Source organism: Cetorhinus maximus, chromosome 4 (assembly GCF_964194155.1).
Source record: "Cetorhinus maximus chromosome 4, sCetMax3.hap1.1, whole genome shotgun sequence".
Lineage (NCBI taxonomy): Eukaryota > Metazoa > Chordata > Chondrichthyes > Lamniformes > Cetorhinidae > Cetorhinus > Cetorhinus maximus.
The window spans coordinates 109,478,322-109,500,307 of NC_135882.1; the positions used below are offsets into that span (position 1 = coordinate 109,478,322).

Sequence of the window (21,986 nt, forward strand, 5' to 3'; positions counted from 1 at the left end):
AGATTTTTATCAATTTACAATTCTAAAATCAATCACATGAAATGAAGTAGTGTAACCACGCAACAACCTGGGAAATGGAAGCCGCTTAAGTTCAAAACAGATGACAGGAGTCTGGCAGTCTGCAAGAACTTGGCATGGTTGATTATGTGGAAATTTAAAGGGCTTGTTCAGAATGAAAACTGTTGGAACATTAGCAGTTACAATGAACCCAAATGTAGTGACCAACTGTTCATTGCCATGGCTGTAATAATTTCCATGGATTATCTCATTGATCAGAGCTGATCAATAGCACTGACTTCAAAACTTGCACTGAATAATAACTACAGGGAACCCGTACTCTTTGATTTTAGCAAAAGCATTCAGATTTGATAGGTGAAGTGGATCAGTTATCCATATACTGCATTTCATCTTGTAGGTTTACAGCATAGATAAACAGGACCATTCCCTCCAAAAGACTGGGGACACTTTCTAGTTTTACTAAGTACTTACAGCATAAAAAAAGTCATTTGGCTCAGTTGATCCGTGCCAACGTTTCTGCTCCATACAATCCTGCATCTTTTCAGTATTTTACTGGTTCTTAATGTTGGAGGTTTAGGTTCTTGCCTCAAAATATTCTCTGGGTATAGCTATGTTAGTCACTCCCATAAGAAACCGGATCATCTTAAATGTAGGGTTGTGCCTGGGATACTGAGCTACTAATACAATATTGTAACCCATGCTTCTTCGAGAAAACACCCAGTAAGGTAAGGCCAGATACAAATCTATTAACTTCTTTATTTAAATGAGTGCACAGTTATGATCAGATTTACTTAGCTCAATTGATACAACTTGCCATCATCTAATGATGTGCAGTGTAATAGTACCAACAGTTGGCTTTATTACTGTTGACAACTGCTTGGAGCCTTTTTTTTAAAACTCTGAGAAGTTACTTGATTTTAAGCACATCAGATGAAAAGTAGCTCAATCCACTAAAAGAAAAACAAAAAGCCCAAAACATGAGGAGTGTTATGTTGTCTTTTTGTCTCCATGGTTTATTTAAATAAGTGTATAGCTTTAACTGTATTTGTGTAGTTTTAACTTATTTGGTCTAGCAATATGCTACTTTTCATCTTCAAAAAGGTGACAAGAGAATTTGATGGACACCTCAAGTATATCTTGGAATTTGAACTCTGAAGAAAACAATATCTTTCAGGTAGACTGATAGCAAATCAAGTAAAAATAACAGTATCTAGAGTGTTACTGAACCCAGGACCTTCAGACGTGAGTGCTACTACTGAGCCAAGGCTAATACTTAACAATTTAATAGTTAGCAGCATGTCCTGTGTGCATAATTACTTCATCTTGCTGACAAGCTACAATGTTAAATTGTTAATACAGGACAACTGTTCAATATGCAGTTATCCATATTATTCATTAAAATTGTTCAGGTAAATAGTTCTCTCATGGCTATTCAAAAACCCTGACAAATACCTTTCATTATTCATCTTCGATGAATCTGGATTACTGAAGAGAGTCCGTACAGTTTCCTTCAGTAATGATCCTACAATGTTATTCAATAAAGACAAAAAACATATTTGAACTGATCTAAACAGATCTTCTAATGAAACGAAAATTAGTCTTGAAGGTAAAATATAATTATACACAGTATGGGCATAAAATCTCAAATGGTTCATTCTGTCATAATTAGTCCTAACTTAGTTTTCAAATGGTCTGCTCAAATTAATAATTGTCAAGAAAACAGAAGTGGCAGTGGCTTGAATTAAACTACCAGATGTGAAAGGTTTATGTAGCTCATGCAGGATTTCTTTTGCAGGTGGGTTGATGGGAACACAAAATCAGAAGAGGAGAGAGATGTTTTGGCACTAAAACAAATAATATCACTGGTGGAATATGGATGGCACAATTGGTTAGGAATAGAAAAATTCTTTAATCCTGAAATGGTCTTGCGTGAAATGAGTTTAATAAATTCCAATCCAATTTCTATAGAGTTAAATTCATAGTACAAACAGACCAACATTAACTGCCAAGCTCACTCAGATATTACTGACGTGGAAATGAAAAGATGACACTGGTGGAGTAGGCACCCTTTCTAAGGTGGACCTTATTGGGCACCTAATGGCACTTTATCCAATTTAGGATCTGGTGGATAATGGACATCTAAATGACACAGCTATTTTTTGATTTCGTGCCAAAAATGCATTACTTTCATACAGCAAAAAAAGGAACTGGGTTTTCATGTCACTTTTATATTCATTTTTTAAACCAAAATAGCTTCATAAACTATACATTTCCTGGCATTTTTCATCGAGCATAACTTGTTTCACTATACCTTCTGACTCATTTTCCAATTGCTTCTTAACTGGTTTCAACGGTAACGCTGTGATGCTGCCCTTTTCCGGACTGCATTCAGGGCTCGACTCCAAATGTAACGAAAAACTCTGAAGAAAACACAAATCTCTTTCAGGTGGACTGACAGCAAATGAAGAAAAATAAAAATAATTATGTAAATCTAACTTTGTCCTTTTGGCGATGTTTTACTGCAGTGCATTTTTTTAAAGAAATGCAAGATGCACAACACAAAATCAAGTATTTATAAATAGACATTAATTAGTTATAATTGGGTAAACAAAATAATCTGATGTCAATCAAGGAAATATACTGGTGGTCTCCAGTGCTAATTGCCCTTGAGAAGATGGTGAGCTGTCTTCTTGAATCACTGCAGGTCTTGTGGTGAGACATACTCACCTGCTACAGATACAAGGATTGATTTGTTCTTGTTTTGTATCCTTGTGTATAAAACTACATGAAATTTGCCAGGCAATGCACAGTGGACAAATGGTCTCCTTCTGTGCTATAATTTCAAACATTCAGCCAGGCACAACATTGGCAAATTTCAAGGGCATGTGTAAGGCAGAAGAGTGATGACAGGTGCTATGCAAGTGACCCATGCAGAATCCTTCAACTTACAAGTGGGCCATGTCCTAGCTGCATTCGTTGCAAAAAGGCTGATCCTCAAACTGACCCATAACTGCTGATAGCCCACAGTACTTCATGACACAAGTGTGCAGCTACTTCCACTTTAAATCAATTAGATGTTATAGGGAAATTCAGTGGAACGTATTTCACTTTTCGGTCAATTTAGAATATCAGTAACACTGCTCCCTTAATTATTCAAGCATAAAGAACATATATATGATAGATATTTAATGCAAAAAACAAGGAGAATGAATTGGAAAAATCTAATCAAAATGATGAACAGAGTATGCAGCAAGGAACGTGATAGTGGAATAGTTTGTGACACCCAAGTTGGGCAAACTGAAGAGTATAAATTTAAAACTTAACCATAACTTAGTTAGCATTTACATCAAGAATTACAGCTCAGGAAGAGATAGTGACATATGGTTCCAGCGAGATGCAAGAGTCTCAAGTGGCAGATATCAACTTGGACAAACATATCAGCTAGACGTGTTGCCGTCCGACATTTTTGATCTCGAGTGTCATCAAAAACTCAGAACTCAAGGAGAGTTGAAAATAATCCATCACGGCAGGGGGCTGGGTGGGAAAAGAAAGGCTTCTAGAGCAAGGTTTCAGAGGGTAGTAGAAAGACTGGGAATTCGCATTGGTTGGAGAAGTAGAGGAGATTATCCACAACTCAGGGAAAGCAAGGAGGAACAGATTTCAGCAGATCCTCTTCAACATGTTTGAAGCATTGGCTTCCTTTGGGGGAAGATTAGAACTCTAGCCAGGATCATCAAACACATATCAGCACCACAAATAACAAAATAGCTCAAGGGAAAAAATTAGAAATTAAATTAGGAATGCAGTAATATGAGACTTGATAGAGGGGTGGGTACTATCTTTTGCAGTCTAAATCAGAGCTCTTTGATGCTTTATTGCCTCCTGGTTGCTAAGGTAAGAAATAAATGTCTGAAATCTTGCAAAAGGAGTTTAGTAGGTAGGTTTAGAAGCAGAATTCTTCTTTGAGAAGCACCTGTTACAAAGAATAGTACTCTCCAGATTGCTTCCACTGCTGATTGTTAGAATAGGGAAGATTAGAGAGTTCAACTCATAGCTGAAGGGGTGTTGTCAGAAGGAGAGTTTCAATATAATTGACACCAGTTCTCAATGCAAAGATGGACTACATTTGAATAGGCAGTCTGCTAATGTACTATACTGAAAAAACAGGATCAAAAAAGGAAGAGCAGTAATAAATGGAATAAAACAGTTAAGTTAAACTGGCCAGTTTAAGTAAAAACAGGTAAAGCTTGGGCAAAAAGGGAAAAGGAATAGCTTTAAATATGAGCAAAAAAAAAAGACACTGCTAATCACCTACATGAAGCGAAAACAAATCAAAAGCAACACTGATTTCAGACAAACTTGGGAATTCTTTCGAGCTGATATATGGTGGATGGGTGAAAGGCGGTGTGTGTGTGCACATGGACTGTTAGAAAGGCTTTTACAGTATTACAGGAAACACTACTGGAGAAGGTGATTAAAGTGTATAGAATTAGCAAGTAGAAGAAAGTTGAATTTAAAAGTTAAGAGGGAGGGAACAAAGTAGGAGTTAAGCACAGTTTCTCAGAGTAGCTGGAAGTCGGCTATGGTGTTGTACAGTGTTCTGTTCTGGGACAGCTTCTGTTCACTGTGTATATCCATAATTTAGATACAGGATCAAAAAGAATGTTGCCCAAATTTGCAGATGATGCTAAAATAGAAGGCACTGTACACAACTGAGCTCCATAGGAAATTGCAAAAGGCTATTGGCAAGTTGGTGGAATAGGCAGAAAACTGGCAAATGGAATTCAGTATGGGAGATGGCATACTGTGGTAAAGAAAAGTAATAATTACTTTAGTGGGGGAATGGTTGCATGCTATGGAACAGCAGAGGAATTTGGGAATCAGGTTCACAATATCTCAAGATCACTCAAAGGTTAATGCAATAATGGGTCAGATTTTGTAGTCAGCAATGAATGAATAGCCCAAGCTGTTCATTGGACTTTCTATAGGGGTTTGTACTCGAATTTGCTGTGATTAAAAAGCTATTTTGATTCAGGCCTTTTGACAGTTGTGTGAACAGCTACCTATCGCCTAAACCAGTCAGGTTGAAAAATTCTTAAGGCATACAGCGTCTGAACTGGTGTCAGTTGGAATACTTAACTCTGTGCCAAAACATGCACAGAAAGCAACTAAAGAGGAAAAGAAATAAACTAACTCAGCAGGAGTGTGGGAAGCAGAAGATAATAAGAGAGGAATACCAAGGTGCACAGAATATTGGGAAAGATAGACAGCACTAGAGATGGGAATAGTAAGTTAATAGGTGGGGTCAGAGTAAAGGAGAAAGTAGGAGTCTAAAATCAGGGTTATTGTCCATGTATGTGAATGCATGAAATGTGGTAAATAAGATTGGCGAGTTAAAGGCGTAGATTGCCATGTGGAAATATGATGTTGTGGCTATAACAGAGATTTGGCTCAAGGAAGAGCACGACTGGATGTTAAATATTCCTGGATACAAGGTGTGATCGGAATGCATTTGGCTAGAGCTAAGGAACAAAAAAGGTGCAATTACACTGCTTAGTGTAGTCTATAGGCCAGCTTGTGGGAGGGCTGCAGAGAACAAATTTGCAAGGATATCACAAAAAGGTGCAAAAATTATAGAGTACTTATAATGGGAACTTTAATTATCCAAATATAGACTGGGATCATAGTGTAAAGAGCAGAGAGTGTCAAGAGTCCTTAGCACGTGTTCAGGAAAATTTTCTTCAGCAGTATGTTTCCAGTCCAATGAGAAAGGAAGCACTGCTAGAACTGGTTCTTGGAAATGAGATGCGTCGAGTAGATTGAATATCGATAGGAGAACATTTACGGACAGCCATCAGCATATCATAAGGAACGGGCTGGCTATGGAAAAGGATAAAGAACAGTCCAGAGTAAGAAAAATTAATTGCAGGAAAGCCAACTTCAATGAGATTAGAACAGATCTGGGCCAAATAAGTGGGAAAGGTTGGAAGGAAAAATCGTAGCTGATCAATGGGCTACCTTTAAAGAGGAGATAATTCGGGCACAGTCAAGATAGATTCCCTCAAAAGGGAAAGGTAAGGCGAACAAATCCAGAGCTTCCTGGATGACAAGGGAAGTAGAAATCAAGGAAAAGGAGAAAAAGTGTGCTTACGACAGGTTTCAGGTAAAAGCAATTGAGAACCAGACTCAATACAGAAAGTTCAGAGGGAAGGTGAAGAAGCAAATAAGAGATGCAAAGTGAGAGTATGAAAAGAGGCTGGTTGCTAACAAAAGGGAATCCCAAAGTCTTCTATAGGCATTTTAATAGTAAAAGGGTGGTAAAAGAAGTAGGGATGATAAGGTACCAAAAAGGGAATTTACACATCAAGAAAGAAGGCACAGCTTAGATATTAAATTAATATTTTGCACCTGTCTTTCCCAAGAAAGATGCTGCTACTCAGGCCATGGTAAAAAAGGTGGTAACTCAGACACTAGATAAGTTTAAAATTGCAAAGGAGGCAGTATTGGATAGGTAATCTGTACTGAGTTGATATGGCACCAGCACTGGATGAGATGCACCCAATGATACCGCAAGAAGTGACAGTGGAAATTGCAGAAGCACTGGCCATACTTTTTCAGTCTTCCTTAGACTCCGGTGTCGTGCCATAGGACAGGAGAATTGCAAATGTTACACCCTTGTTCAAAAAAGGTGCAAGGGTAAGCCCAGCAACTACAGGCCAGTTAGTTTAACTTCGATGGTGGGGAAACTTTTAGAAGCAATAATTTGGGACAAAGTTAACAGTCACATGGACAAATGCGAGTTAGTTAAGGAAAAATCATGTTTAACTAACTTGGAGTTTTTTGAAGGGGTAACAGGGAGGGTTGATGAGGGCAATGCCATTGATGTGATGTACATAAGACTTCCACAAAAGGCATTTGATACAATGCCACACAGACTTGAGAGTAAAGTTATAGCTCATGGGATAAAAAAGACAGGAGCAACACAGGTACAGAATTGGCTGAGTGGCAGGAAACAGAGCAGTGGTTAATGGTAGTCTGTCAGGCTGGAGGAAGGTTTGTAATGGAGTTCCCCAGGGGTCAGTTTTGGGAACCTTGCTCTTCCTGATATTAATGGCCTAGGCCTCGGTGTACAAGGCATAATTTCAAAGTTTGCGGATGATACAAAACTTGGAAGCATGTGAACTGTGAGGAGGATAGTGCAGAACTTCAAAGGGATATAGACAAGTTGGTGGAATGGATGGACAGATGACATTCAATGCAGAGAAATGGGAAGTGATTCATTTTGGTAGGGAAGAATATAGAAAATAAGGGGTACACCTTTAAAAAGGGTGCAGTAGCAGAGGGACCTGGGTGTACATGTGCATAAGTCATTGAAGGTGGCAGGACAGGTTGAGAGCAGTTAATGAAGCATACAGTATCCTAGGCCTTATTAATAGGGGCGTGGAGTACAAGAGCAAGGAGGTCATGTTGAACTTGTATAAGTCACTTGTTTGGATTCAGCTAGAGTATTGCGTCTAGTTCTGGGCAGCGCACTTTAGGAAGGATGTGAAGGCATTGGAAAGAGTGCAGAAACCATTCACAAGAACGGTTCCTGGGATGAGGAACTGCAGTTATGAAGATAGATCAGAGAAGTTAGGACTGTTTTCCTTAGAGAAAAGGCTGAGAGGAGATTTGGTAGAGGTACTCAAAATCATGACAGAATAGATGGGGAGAAACTATTCCCATTCATGAAAAGATCAAGAATGAAAGGGCACAGGTTTAAAGTAATTGATAAAAGAAGCAATAATGGTACGAGGAAAAACTTTTTCATGCAGTGTGGTTAGGGTTTGGAATGCTCTGCCCGAGTGTGTGGTGGAGACAGGTTCAACTGAAGCATTCAAAAGGGAATTAGACTGTCATTTGAAAAGACAGTGTACAGGGTTACGGGGAGAAGGCAGGAGAATGGAATTAGGCGAGTTGCACATTTCGAGAGCCGGTGCGGACATGATGGGCCAAATGGCCTCCTTCTGTGCCATAACAATTCTGAGGTTAAGAAAGAGAGGTAAAAGAAAAACAAATATACTTTTATTTCAATTTAAAAAAATCTCCAACAATAATTAAAATCTGAAGGAACAAAACTCAACACTTGTTTATATAAAAAAAAAATTCTCAGTATTCAGTGAAATGGGTCACTGGTGTAAATAATTGAAACAGAGGTCATGCCAACATTTAAGAATAAGATCAATTGGTGGCTGAAGGAGAAAATAGGACTATTGCTCACCTGGAAGATAAATATCAGAGACATTGGGGTTAATAGGTTTGTGTGTTATAATTTTTAAACTATTAATTTGTAAGATATGTTCATATTAGCAAGTTATGCCATGCCACATTATCAAAAAACGTATATATTTTTAAAAATACCTCGTCGACTTCAGATTCGGTTTCCATTTTTGGCATCTCTGCCTCATCCTCTTTTTTCTCAAATAGTTTTACTAAATTTTTTATTTCTTCAGGTGTTCTGCTTTCAGATGATTTTCGACCAATATTGGCGGATTTTTCAACTTCCATTTGAGAAGCAATAGCTTTCGATTTATGTTGCTCATGTGTGATAACATTTTCTTCTTTGGTCTGTACAGGCACCCCATTTGGCAGTTTCGCTTTCTCTACCTTCCTAATCGTTCGAACAACCACTTGTGAAACTGCTTGCCTAACCTGCAAATTTCTAAACTTGTTATAGGTGGAATTGATGGCAGTTAGTTTTTTTGGATCAGTTTTAATTTGCCTAATTCTAGTCCAACTGTTTCCTCCTTTTTGTAAACTATATCTTGTAGTTATGTATTTATTATGTTCAATCAGTTTACGTTTTACACATTTTTGTCCTGAAAACTGGAATCTGTTTAGGCTGGAATAAATTGGCTTTGCCCGCTTTGTTTTCTCAATATCTTCAGTCTTTATGGTTTCTGGTTCTTTTTGGATATTTGCATCTTCTATTTTTGCAGGCTCCTTTTTCACTGAAAGATCAAGAGTGTCAGAAGCTATCTCTTCTGCAATTTCTTCACACAGCTCAAGAATACTTTGACGCTTACACTTGGCATTATCGTCAGTTTGCAGACATGGAATCTCCATACCTGCTTTTGGGCTAGAAATGGCATTATTAGCTTTATGAATAGTTTCTCGAGATCGTTTTGAACCTTGTTGGTGTCCTTTCACAGAATTATTTAACTTTTTCTTATTCTGTGGAGCATTATTCAGAGCTTTGTTTTGTTTCTTTTCAGTAGGTGATTTCACTCCACTTTTTCCTTTAATAGCTTTGCTATTGTAATTTGTTGTTGTGGCCAATTCCTGATCCTGACCTTCAATTTTTTCCCCATCTCCTTGTAATGTTGTATGTGAAGCACCTCTTTCGATTTGTGTTTCAGAATGGTCCTGAGGAACTGGCTTACCGGGTTTAGATTTTCCTTGAGGAGCTTCTGAAGCTGTTGAAGTTTTATCAACAGGAGTTTTTTTGGCTTTTTCCAGATCAGTTTTTCTTTCATGTGCAATACATGCTTTTGTCTCTGCAATATTTGAGTTTTTTTCTTTGGGAGTTGTAACTTTTGCTGCTGAAGCTTTCCTCCCAAGCTTACCAGCCACTTTCGTTCCTGCAGCTTTTGAATCCTTCTCTTTTGGAGCTTGTATAACTTTTTCCTGCTTAATTCTTCCAAGCTTACTTTCTACTTTAATTAGTTTTTGCATAGGCAAACTATTTTCAGGAGTTTTAGGACATAAATCACTTAATGCTCTTTTTCTCGGTTTCCTTTGAGTGGGAAATGTACTCGGCTTGCTGTCTGTGGAAAAGGAGGATTTCGTTGATAAAGGGTTCAGGTTGAGTCTCTGGGATGACCTAGTCAGTCTTTCATTCAGCATTTGCTTATTCGTGGATCTTAACTTGGATTTTACTACCTGTTGAACATTTTCTTTTGTATGCTTTTGATCAGATCTAGTTTGAGGTCTTACAGCATCAGTCTCAACTTTATCCTTACCTGTAAGGTGATGTAGTGATGATTTTAACCTCACTGTCTTTTTTTGTTGAAGCTTCTTTACAGATTTTGTACCAATTTGTGTCTTCACAGAAATTTTCTTAGAAGAAACTTTATTTACAAGAGTTTTAATAGCTTTATGCGAGGTTAATTGGTTAGTACGATTACTCTTGCATGACAAAGATTTAACAGCTTTTTTGACAGGCTGCTTCTTAGAGCTCCTAGCAGTTACTGGCAAAGACTTTACATCTTTCTTTGTAGGTTTCATTTTGGATACGTTCATAGCAGACTTCGGTTGGACTTTCAGGTTTTTCTTACTTGTATGCGATGTGTTTGTTGTAGTTCTTACAGAACTTCCAACAGTTTGAAGAGATTTTGTTTTAGACAATTTACTCGTCTTTTGTGGAACATTTTTCTGAGAAGAAGCTTTTGAGGACGTTCTTAAAGGAAGTTTTTTAAAGGTGACCTCTTTGGGAATACAAATATTTTTTTGTGTAAGTCGTGATTGCGAAGTTCTATTACTCTGGAGCAACTTCTGTGAAACCTTCACTGGCATTGGTTTACGTACAGTTTTGCCGCTCTTTTGCTTTTTTGTGGTTTTCCTTTCAGGCAGTACTTTGCAAGATCTCCTCTTTGATATTGGAGCAACTACAGCTTTCTTCTGATGGGAAGACTTCAGTAATGCACCTTTTTTAAGTAAAGGTTTCATAGATTTCTTCTTCTTCAAAGGAGCCACTCTTTCATTTTTTTTAATGATCATCTTTGTGCCTTTCTCCTTGAGTTTTGCAGTTTTTTTTGCTGATGATCTGTTCGCTTTAACAGTTCCTCTATGCAATTTCAGTGCTTCTTTTTTAGTGGATACCCGATGTGATTGAGCTGCTGACTGCTTTGTAAACCCTCTAAGTTGACGTGGTGATGTCATTTTTTCCAAACGTTGCTTTTTGGTTGAAGGTCCACCTCTTGTTGAGCCACGTTGTTGCTGGGATGACCTATTAGATAAATTACGATTATTATTTGGCAGTGGTATTTTCAATGATTTAATTCATGCTAGTGAAAAATAAAATTGGAGTAATATATTTATGAGAAGCAAAATAGTAGACAAAAATTACTTAGGACTACAGAAGTAATCATCTTCCATAATCAGACTGTTATGGTACATTTTTGGGGGCCTGTGAGATGATGTTGGGGAAGAAAGAGGAAAGGAAGGCAGAAACTTATTTTTAACTTCTCCCTTTGAATTTGCTTGCAGAGAGTATGAGCTGGTTATTTGCTATCAAAACTTCTACTTCTTTATAATTTTTCATGGGAATGCACTTGCTTACAACGGTGTAATTAAGAACCTAAACGGCACACGGAGGATTCACTCAAACATGAGACATCTAGAAGTGGACCAACTTAGAGAACTGAGCTAAAGATTTTTGAATTGTTCTACAAGGCAAGGCAATATGTTATGAACATTGGACTTTACAAAACAGTATCTTAAAAAGTCTGCTTTAACTTGAGGTAAAATTCCTGAAGAATCCCAGTTCAGAGACATGCCTATGTGCTCTTGTTGCCATGGGGGTGAAAATTAAACAGAAACCTATTGAAATCAAGTGACAGTTTTCACACCTCTACACACTAACTCACAGTAAAGGGACAGCTGCTTGAGAGATAGAGAGGGGAAAGAGAGAGAAGCAACTGCTGCTGTGTGGAAAAACAATGCAGCCCCTGCTGTGGAGAAGTTGGTTTTCCATTTGAAAGGAAGGGGACAGAACAAACTGGACTTGGACATTTAACGAACAAGTGGTGCCAAAGTGGGCCTTTCTGGTAGAAGGGGGATCTGGAAGACTAGGGTTGAGTGGAATGATTTTTGAAGGATACTAGAAGTTGTCACCTAGCTCAGCAGGGAGAAGTGAATCTGCTCAAGAGCTAGGAGTAACACTGGCTTTGTTCTTGTAATGCCACACATCTGCCAGAAGCATGGTGCACACTGGCTCATAACAATAATTAAATAATTTATTTAAAGTTAGAAATCTTCAATTAGATAACAATAAAAATAGCAATATATTAAAAGAAAACATGAGATATGTGCCACATTCACGATGACAAAGGACCCAGGTTATAATGTACAAATTAAACTAAAATTTGGCATTATTGTTACAAATTTTATACTATGCCAATGGCAAACGTTTAGTCTAACATGAGAAAATTCAGAAGTTTGGCACTGAAAGCCAAGACATGATCTTACACTAGCAATGCACAGTAAATGATTTTGAAATCTTTTGAAGTTAATCACCCCTTTCAAGTTAGCATACTATATTATCAAATTGTTATAATTGAAAAGAACTATATCAAATTTTCCACCTCAAATTGCTCCCCTCCTTTCTCGAAGGCTGCGTGCCTCAAGATGCTTGACTGCACTCAAACCTGCAGCCAACCATTTCAGCTAAATAACCACTCTTTGTGGACAAGTTACAAGCATCAGCCAACTATTTTAATAAGCCCTGCACCTCTTGAATACCTATCTTACTGTTGCTTGGTATTCACACATTCATATTTTCCACAACTAAATGTCAATCACAAATGTAACGAAATGCAACGAGAGAATATGAAAAGAAACTGGCAGCTAAATAAAAGGGAATCCAAAATTCTTCTGTAGGCCTAGAAACAAAAGGATGGTAAAAGGATGAGTGTGGCCAACTAAAAATGGATTTACGCATGGAGGCAGTGGGCATAGTTGAAGTACTAAATGAGTACTTTGCATCCATCTTTATCATGAAAGCAGATGCCACCAAAGTCACAGTGAAACATGATGTGATGGAGACATCGGATGGGCTAAAAATTGACATGGGAGGTATTATAAAGACTGGCTCTACTTAAAAGTTGATATGTCATCAGGACCAGATCAGTTGCATCTGAGGAAACTGAGACAAGCGAGGTTAAAAATTGCAGAGGCACTGGCCATAATCTTCCAATTCTTCATAGATTCAAGAGCAGTGCCAGAGGACTGGAGAAGTGCAAATGTTACATCCTTGTTCAAAAAGATGGTATAAGGATACACCCAGACTAACTACAGGCCAGTCAGTTTAACCTCAGTGGTGGGAAAGCTTTTAGAAACAATAAGTTATTTGATAAAGCAACAGAGAGGGTTGATAAGGTGTACATGAACCTCCCAAAGGCATTCGAAGAAGTGCCACATAATAGGCTTGTCAGCAAACCTAAAGTCCATGGAACAAAAGAGGCAGTGACAGCAGGAATAGTTGGACGGTTGTTTTTCAGACTGGGGCAAGTATATAGTGGTGTGCCTCAAGGGTCAGGTACTAGGACTGCTGCTTTTCTTGATCTACATTAATGATTTAGACTTTGGCATTCAGAGTACAATTTCAAAATTTGTGGATAATATAGAACTTGGAAGTATGTGAGGAAGATAGACTTCAAGGGGACATAGAATGAGCGGACACATAGCAGATGAAATTTAATGCCGAAAAGTGTGAAGTGATACATTTTGGTCGGAAGAACAAGGAAAGGCAATACGAAATAAATTATACAATTCTAAGAGGATGCAGGAGCAAAGGATCCTGGGGACATATGTGTACAAATCAGTGAAGGTGGCAGGGCAGATTGAGAAGCCGATTAATTAGGCATACAGGATCCTGGTCTTTATAGTAGACGGATAGAGTACAAAAGCAAGGAATTTATGGTGAACTTCTATTAAAACACAGTTTGCCTCAAGTGGAGTGTTATATCCACCACACTTTAGGAAGGACGTGATGGCATGAGAGTGTTGCCAAAAATTATTCAGGAGAACGGCTCCAGGGATGAGAAACTTCAGTTATGTAGTGTTATGTCTTCTGGTTCCCATAAGTTAGAAATAACCACGCTTTAGACTCAAAATGCTGGGGCTTCAACAAGTGTATTTCTTGCAGCTATGTGACTGGTGGACTAAATTGACTGATACATTGTTACTCAGCACATGACTGCAGTGCAGCAGTGAATGTGGCACCTCGGGATATATATATAAACATTAGTTCCTAGTTCTTTACAAATAATATAACAATATAATGTATGTGTTCTGAAGAAGTCATATTCCACTCAAAACGTTAACTCTGTTTCTCTCTGCACAGATGCTCCCAGGCCTGCTGAGTATTTCCAGCACTTTTTGTTCTTATAACACATAGATGTGTGGGAGAAGCTGAGGCTGCTCTCCAAAAAGAAAGTTGAGAGGAGATTTGATACAGGCGTTCAAAATCATGGAGGATCTGGTTGGAGTGGACCCAGCTGAGCTGCTTCTGCATTTTACAGAGGGCTGGCATAGGGCCTTGTTCTGTACTGTAAGCGTGCTATGATTCTCTATCGTCCCTCCTCATAGATGTTATTGTTTTCTTAAACCAATTTTGCACCCACCCATGGTTCTTTATTCCATCTGTAACCACGAATGTTGAGCTGCCATTCCTGTCCTTTAAACCATGATTCATGATTGGGATACGAGTTTAAATCAGTTAAAAGGTTAGTATCAGTCACCTCCCCCCTCGCGCAGTCTAAATACCAGGGTTTCACAAAGTCTCGCTATGCCCAGAAATGTGCGTAGAACATTTCAACAAGACCAGTGGACGAGGGATTTTAACAATATTTATAGCACCCACTTCTTTCATCTGCCAACACCCCAAAAGTACGTCGTGCAATGGGCAGACTAAATATTTTCTGGGTTACAAATAAGTCTTGCTCACATCATACGATGCAATTAATTGTAAATGGGGATGCCAAGTTAACAGAAAGGTGCTGCTGTGGGTTAAATAAAGAGTCAGGACGGAAGCGGAAACTCACCGCAACATGGCGGTGCCGGTTCGCAGCCTCTCATCGGCTGGGAATACAGACCCGCCGCCGATCCGCAGCGACACCAGATGCTGCAAACCAGAGGCCCTGTTACACACTAAACTGGGAAGATGCGAACACCGAGCAACGCACCCCCCACACCCACTCCCGAGCTTGGGCCTGAGCCTCGGCTCTGGCTTTGTCCCCGAGCCGTTCGAAGCGATGCTCTCGCCGATCACTCACCCTCGCTCCGCACTGGGGGCTGCTTTCCGTTTCCGCGCTGCCATTTTGCGGAAGATGAAGAGCAAAACTGTACACGCGGCGCTGGAATAATTTCTGGGTTTCTCCCTCAGCATCAGCCTGTCACATCCCTGCCCGCAGGGCCTGACACTAGAGCCGCGGCCTCCAGCTCCGGGCCGGAGACAGGAGACATGACGCCTGACGATAACGCCCCGGCGCGCCTGCGCATGGGCAGGTGGCTCTCGGCCACGTGACGAGAGCTGCAGTAGGTGCGAACTGGGTGCGGCAGGGAAAGGAGCGTGAAGGGTGCTCCGTGCTGAGCAGCAAAATGTCCCAAGGAAAATGAGCCCAACAAAACATTGGAATAAAAACTGAAAATGCTTTAAACACTCAACAAGTCAATGGCCACACCTGCGGATTGAGAAACGGAGTTAACCGACAGGCCCTTTCATCAAAGTGCCATATATTTGCCAGGAATTTCCTGTAACCAATGATTCTTGGCAATGAACTGCATATCTCCAGTGGCAAATTGATGCCAAAATAGAGAGGAAAACAGTGAATACACCATATCGAGGATACTGACAAATCTGAAAAGGTGCAGCCAATAATCAATGGTACCTACAGAGTACTTTGTGTAATCCACAATACTCAAGATCAATTGGTCAATTAAGAAAATAAAAAATAACGTTCATTTTTGATAGTTCTTAACTTTGTTTCTGAGGTGTTATGACCAACTTGTATTCATATAGGGCCATAGGAGGTCCCAAGCTGCTTTACAGCCAATGGAGTACTTCTTTGAAGTGTGGTTACTGTTATAATGTGATGTTACTACTTCATCTCACACTAGCACAGATTGGTGTATATGGGCCACAACAAGACAGAGCCAATCTACCATTCTGTCTCATGTACCAGTTCAATTTTAACGTACACAAGCTGGACGAAGGGATTAGACTGTTGAGCTCTTTTTCAGCTGGTATAGACACAATGGGTCAGATGGCTGCCTTCTGTGTTTCTATGGTACACAGCCATAGGAAACGAGCTTTGGAGCCATGGGAATGTTGCCATACCTGACAAAGAAGGATATTTCACAAAAAGTCTTACAGCACCCTTCTGACCAAAAAGGAAATTAATTTCTTAGCCTAATCCTCTGTTAAAATAAGTGACAACAGGAGAAAGCTACTTCTGATGCCTAATAATATTAGTCAGTTCCAAGATCATCAGTTCCAGCATTGAGATGTTTATGTGCCTTTTAAAAAAAATCAGTGTTTCCTTCAGCTATCAGAAAACTATCATGGATCAATTAAATTTATCATTGTTTTAGGTTGGAACAGAGACTGAATTATAATTAAATTATGTCTATTTTAACAAATAGGGTCTCATCAAATGACTACGGAAATTTTGATGTGCCATAATAACTAGAATAACTCACTAATACCATAATTTCCTCAAATTTCCTTCTGTGCTAGAGTGCTGAATGCTATACTTAGGAAATTCCAGACAACTGTGAACAACTTTTTCAATTACGCTTCCTACTTCATTGCCATGCCCAGAGCAGTGAGTTTGAGAGATTTACCTCCAAACATACAGACCCTGATATTATAAAATCACAAAAGGGTTACAGCAGAAATATTGATTTGCAAGTGGCTTCCGAGCCAATGCTGATGCGTGTTGAGATTGTGAGAGCAAAATTTGGAATTTGTGGTTGCAACCGAATTGAAGTAATTAATTTTGACTTCCGGGTTTCATGCCTCCAAGCTTTGCCTGGGCGTGATGCATACCTACATGACACAATCTTAGCTTTATTTAAAGGGACAATGCACAGATGGAAATTGGAGGGGTTCATGACGGATGTTGCAAATAAAGTATGGGCAGCACCCAGATTTACCTGGTGTTTCACACCTCACAAGTGAACATCAGCTGGCACTGGTGTCAGGGACAGCTGTAGAGAATGCATGTTGGGGGTGCAATCCTGTCCAAGCTCTGCTCAGCTGGATACAGATGCCGAACACAGGGGCTTATCATTAAGAAGGAGAATGCTAGAAGTGGATCAGCAACTTAGCCAGGTGTGACAGACCTCACACAATAACAGACAGGATGGAGGAGTCCGACTCGATTATTAGCGGATTGGTGGTGGAGGGAATTGCAATCATGGAAGAGAAAGCCTGTCTCCATGCTGCTTCAAGCATGGCTGTCAAAATGAGTTCATGCAGGTCATGACCATGTTCGTGTGAGAGATGTCTGCTGCCTTAAACAGGATAACTCATACCATTTCTGTGGTCTTAAAATGTGCCACTGATCTCCATCAAGCAGTTTGTGGCAGATTATAGGAGTAATGTAGTCCTGGGCTAGGAGAGGAATGATGGGAAAAGGGGACATGGAAGTGGGAACTCCACTCAATGTGTTTCCATTTCTCACTTGATGCCCAATTTTGTCCCTGTACAGATGCAGGTGCAGCAACCTTTGACAGGGTCCCCAGGCTCCAAAGTCCAAAGGGTGTTGGTCCAAAGCATCTCAGCAATCAGGGCAGGGATTTGAGCAGCTTGCCTCTAAAACTGCTGATGTCACTCAGGAAGCATAACATAGAAGCAGTCAGAAGGGTAAAATCAAGAAATTGTAGTTCATCAAAGGTATGCATACATGGGTTTGACAAAATACTATGTTGTTAAGTTTCCTTTTTAAAATAATGCCACATAAATTTTATTGCTTAGTCCCGTTTCCACATCTTGCCCATTATTGTGGCCCAAGGACTAATTTGCCCTTTCACTCGTTTATGATAAATAGCAATACTTAATGGGAAACATTGGGTGGATCTGCAATGTGGATGATTGGTTGAGCGTTCGTTTAGTGAAAAGGGAGGGGCGGAGGGTGGTTCTGATAGTGGGAGAGGATGGCATTTAATTTAATTTCTTCTGTTTTACACTTGGTGAATTGTTGCAATATTAGGGAAATCCTGGTATCTCAGGTGGCAAGGTAAGCACCTGGTTTGGTTATGGATGCCCCATCTTCATCCTTGTCTTTCCCTATGTGCACCTCATCTTAAGATGAGTAATGATCCCCTTCATTCTCCTCAATCTGTAATCATCCCTGCTATGCTATTACTCTGGATACCCTCACTAATGAAGGGCTACTGCAGACATATCCAGATGCCTGTAGATCACCTTCAACATTCTGATGCTTGCTTTATGACACACCTGGTGATCATGTGACTTTGGCAATAGCTCGCCTGTGGCTCATTGGTTTGGGTTCCAGAGATGTCTTTCATCTCCAATGAGCCAGAACTTTAGTACGCTGTCCAGAATGAGAAGGGCTGGAAAGTTGGATTGTTGAAGTATGAATCCAACTTGACAGCACCCAGGGAATCTGACACAGACCTGCACTTCTTGTGGTTGTACACCATCTGTGCATTGATGGATGAATATCCCTTGCGGTTTATAAAAAATCCTGGTTGTTCTGCTGGTGGTTGGATTGCCTCGTGTGCACAGTTGCTGGCACCCTATACCCGTGGGAATCCAGCCAGACCTGTGAACCCAAGTGCCCACTCATTCTAGCAACTGTCATCACAGAGGAAGTTTACATAACTCCCAGCTTTGGCAAACAATTCACCCACCACTTGCCTTTTGCATTAATGTGCAATGGACTATGAGGCCCTCAAGATGGCATTGGTAGTTTCCTGGAAGGAAACAGAGTCAAAGAAATTGAGGGATGTCATTTACAGTCATTGGTAATTCATCTCCACCAACCTTCTTCGAGGAACCTACAGATGTTTGCTGCCACCTGACATGAAAACTCAGCCCGTGGAATCACTTTTATTTTGAGCAGGCAAGAGCACTGAATTTCTGTAAACTCTGTAACATGAGTAGTGCCTCCTGCAACCTCAGCCCCTTTCATGTGCATGTCCCTCCTGTGCACCTCTTTCCTGAGCACCTCTCTCCTGTGCACCTCTTTCCTGAGCACCTCTCTCCTGTGCACATGCTGATCCCATCACAGTATGTCTTTGTTGTTGAGAATGGTAATGGTCTGCCTCTTCTGAAGTGCTGTCAAACATATCCAATATGCTTCCCATGCCGATCATAACAACTTGAAACCCTCTAAAGTTGAGGTAAAATTGTAATCACACAAGTACTCTCTGACAAATGTTTGTCAGATAGAACTGAGACTCCAGCTGTAATCTGTGAGGTTTTATTCAGATGGGACAATGACAGGATTAAATACTCATCTGAACCACAGCTCAATCTTGCTTCCGTTTCTCGGGTCAGTTTCGCGAGTGAGAAACCCATGTTGAAGATGTTAAATTTAAAGCTAAGTTAAATTCAATTTCAAAGCAGCTTCTTAACGTCTCCTAAGGATATTAATTACAATAATAGTGGGTTACTCACAGGCATCCAAACATGTCTCCTTTAAAGATAAAAACAAAAAGCTAAAAGCTACTGCGGATGCTGGAAATCCAAAACAAAATAAAAACAGAATTACCTGGAAAAACTCAGCAAGTCTGGCAGCATCGGCGGAGAAGAAATCAGTCAACGTTTCGAGCCCTCATTGCCCTTCGGCAGAACTGCAGCATAGTTTCAACAAGGGAGAAATATAAATTGGTTTAAGGTGGGTGGGGGGAAGAGACACATTGAGGGTGTGGTGTGAGCAGATAATCAAAAGATGTCAGAGACAAAAGGGTCAAAGAGGTGTTGAAGGTGGTGGTCTTTGTCTGAGAAAAGTGCTAATTAAGAATGGAAAACAGGATATTTAAAGTACAGCTCTAGTGGGGGTGGGGTGGAAAGACTAAAGGTTTTAGTTTTAGATTTAAAAATAATGGAAATAGGTGGGGAAAGAAGAATCTATATAAATTATTGAAAAAAAAAGCGGGTGGGGGGGAAAAGAAACGGGGTGGGGATGGGGGGAGGGGGAGTTTAAGATCTAAAGTTGTTGAATTCAATATTCAGCCCAGAGGGCTGTAAAGTGCCTAGTCGGAAGATGAGGTGCTGTTCCTCCAGTTTGCGTTGGGCTTCACTGGAACAATGCAGCAAGCCAAGGACAGACATGTTGGCAAGAGAACAGGGTGGAGTGTTAAAATGGCAAGCGACAGGGAGGTTTGGGTCTTTCTTGCGGACAGACCGCAGGTGTTCCGCAAAACGGTCGCCCAGTTTGCGTTTGGTCTCTCCAATGTAGAGGAGACCGCATTGGGAGCAACGAATGCAGTAGACTAAGTTAGGGGAAATGCAAGTGAAATGCTGCTTCACTTGAAAGGAGTGTTTGGGCCCTTGGACGGTGAGGAGAGAGGAAGTGAAGGGGCAGGTGTTGCATCTTCTGCGTGGGCATGGGGAGGTGCCATAAGTGGGGGTTGAGGAGTAGGGGGTGATGGAGGAGTGGACCAGGGTGTCCCGGAGGGAACGATCCCTACGGAATGCCGTCAAGGGGGGTGAAGGGAAGATGTGTTTGGTGGTGGCATCATGCTGGAGTTGGCGGAAATGGCGGAGGATGATCCTTTGAATGCGGAGGCTGGTGGGGTGATAAGTGAGGACAAGGGGGACCCTATCATGTTTCTGGGAAGGAGGAGAAGGCGTGAGGGAGGATGCGCGGGATATGGGCCGGACACGGTTGAGGGCCCTGTCAACGACCGTGGATGGAAAACCTCGGTTAAGGAAGAAGGTGGACATGTCAGAGGAGCTGTTTTTGAAGGTAGCGTCATCAGAACAGATGCGACGGAGGCGAAGGAACTGAGAGAATGAGATGGAGTCTTTACAGGAAGCGGGGTGTGAGGAGCTGTAGTCGAGGTAGCTGTGGGAGTCGGTAGGCTTGTAATGGATATTGGTGGACAGTCTATCATCAGAAATTGAGACAGAGAGGTCAAGGAAGGGAAGAGAAGTGTCAGAGATGGACCATGTGAAGATGATGGAGGGGTGGAGATTGGAAGCAAAATTAATAAATTTTTCCAGGTCCCGACGAGAGCATGAAGCAGCACCGAAGTAATCATCGATGTACCGGAGAAAGAGTTGTGGGAGGGGGCCGGAGTAGGACTGGAACAAGGAATGTTCCACATACCCCATAAAGAGACAGGCATAGCTGGGGCCCATGCGGGTACCCATAGCCACACCTTTTATTTGGAGGAAGTGAGAGGAGTTAAAGGAGAAATTGTTCAGTGTGAGAACAAGTTCAGCCAGACGGAGGAGAATAGTGGTGGATGGGGATTGTTGGGGCCTCTGTTCAAGGAAGAAGCTAAGGGCCCTCAGACCATCCTGGTGGGGGATGGAGGTGTAGAGGGATTGGACATCCATGGTGAAGAGGAAGCGGTTGGGGCCAGGGAACTGGAAATTGTTGATGTGACGTAAGGTGTCAGAGGAATCACGGATGTAGGTGGGAAGGGACTGGACAAGGGGAGAGAGAAGGGAGTCAAGATAACGAGAAATGAGTTCCGTGGGGCAGGAACAGGTTGACACGATCGGTCTGCCAGGACAGTTCTGTTTGTGGATTTTGGATTTTGATTGTTCCAGTGAAGCCCAACGCAAACTGGAGGAACAGCACCTCATCTTCCGACTAGGCACTTTACAGCCCTCTGGGCTGAATATTGAATTCAACAACTTTAGATCTTAAACTCCCCCTCCCCCCATCCCCACCCCGTTTCTTTTCCCCCCCCCCACCCGCTTTTTTTTTTCAATAATTTATATAGATTCTTCTTTCCCCACCTATTTCCATTATTTTTAAATCTAAAACTAAAACCTTTAGTCTTTCCACCCCACCCCCACTAGAGCTGTACTTTAAATATCCTGTTTTCCATTCTTAATTAGCACTTTTCTCAGACAAAGACCACCACCTTCAACACCTCTTTGACCCTTTTGTCTCTGACATCTTTTGATTATCTGCTCACACCACACCCTCAATGTGTCTCTTCCCCCCCCCCACCACCCACCTTAAACCAATTTATATTTCTCCCTTGTTGAAACCATG

General features: G+C 40.8%; 1 protein-coding gene across 1 annotated transcript in view; it reads right to left on the reverse strand.

The window, feature by feature from the left end:
• LOC144679809 (uncharacterized) overlaps positions 1 to 15,271 on the reverse strand; it is a 34,378-nt gene extending 19,107 nt beyond the window's left edge. Inside the window, exons 1-4 of the mRNA XM_078540618.1 lie at positions 15,054 to 15,271; positions 8,419 to 11,005; positions 2,330 to 2,438; positions 1,471 to 1,540 (exon numbers count right to left, since the gene is read on the reverse strand). Of these exons, the coding sequence (XP_078396744.1) occupies positions 1,471 to 1,540; positions 2,330 to 2,438; positions 8,419 to 11,005; positions 15,054 to 15,166 (2,879 nt within the window). The 5' untranslated portion in view covers positions 15,167 to 15,271. The remainder of the gene's footprint in view (positions 1 to 1,470; positions 1,541 to 2,329; positions 2,439 to 8,418; positions 11,006 to 15,053) is intronic.
• Between the last annotated feature and the right edge of the window lie 6,715 nt (positions 15,272 to 21,986).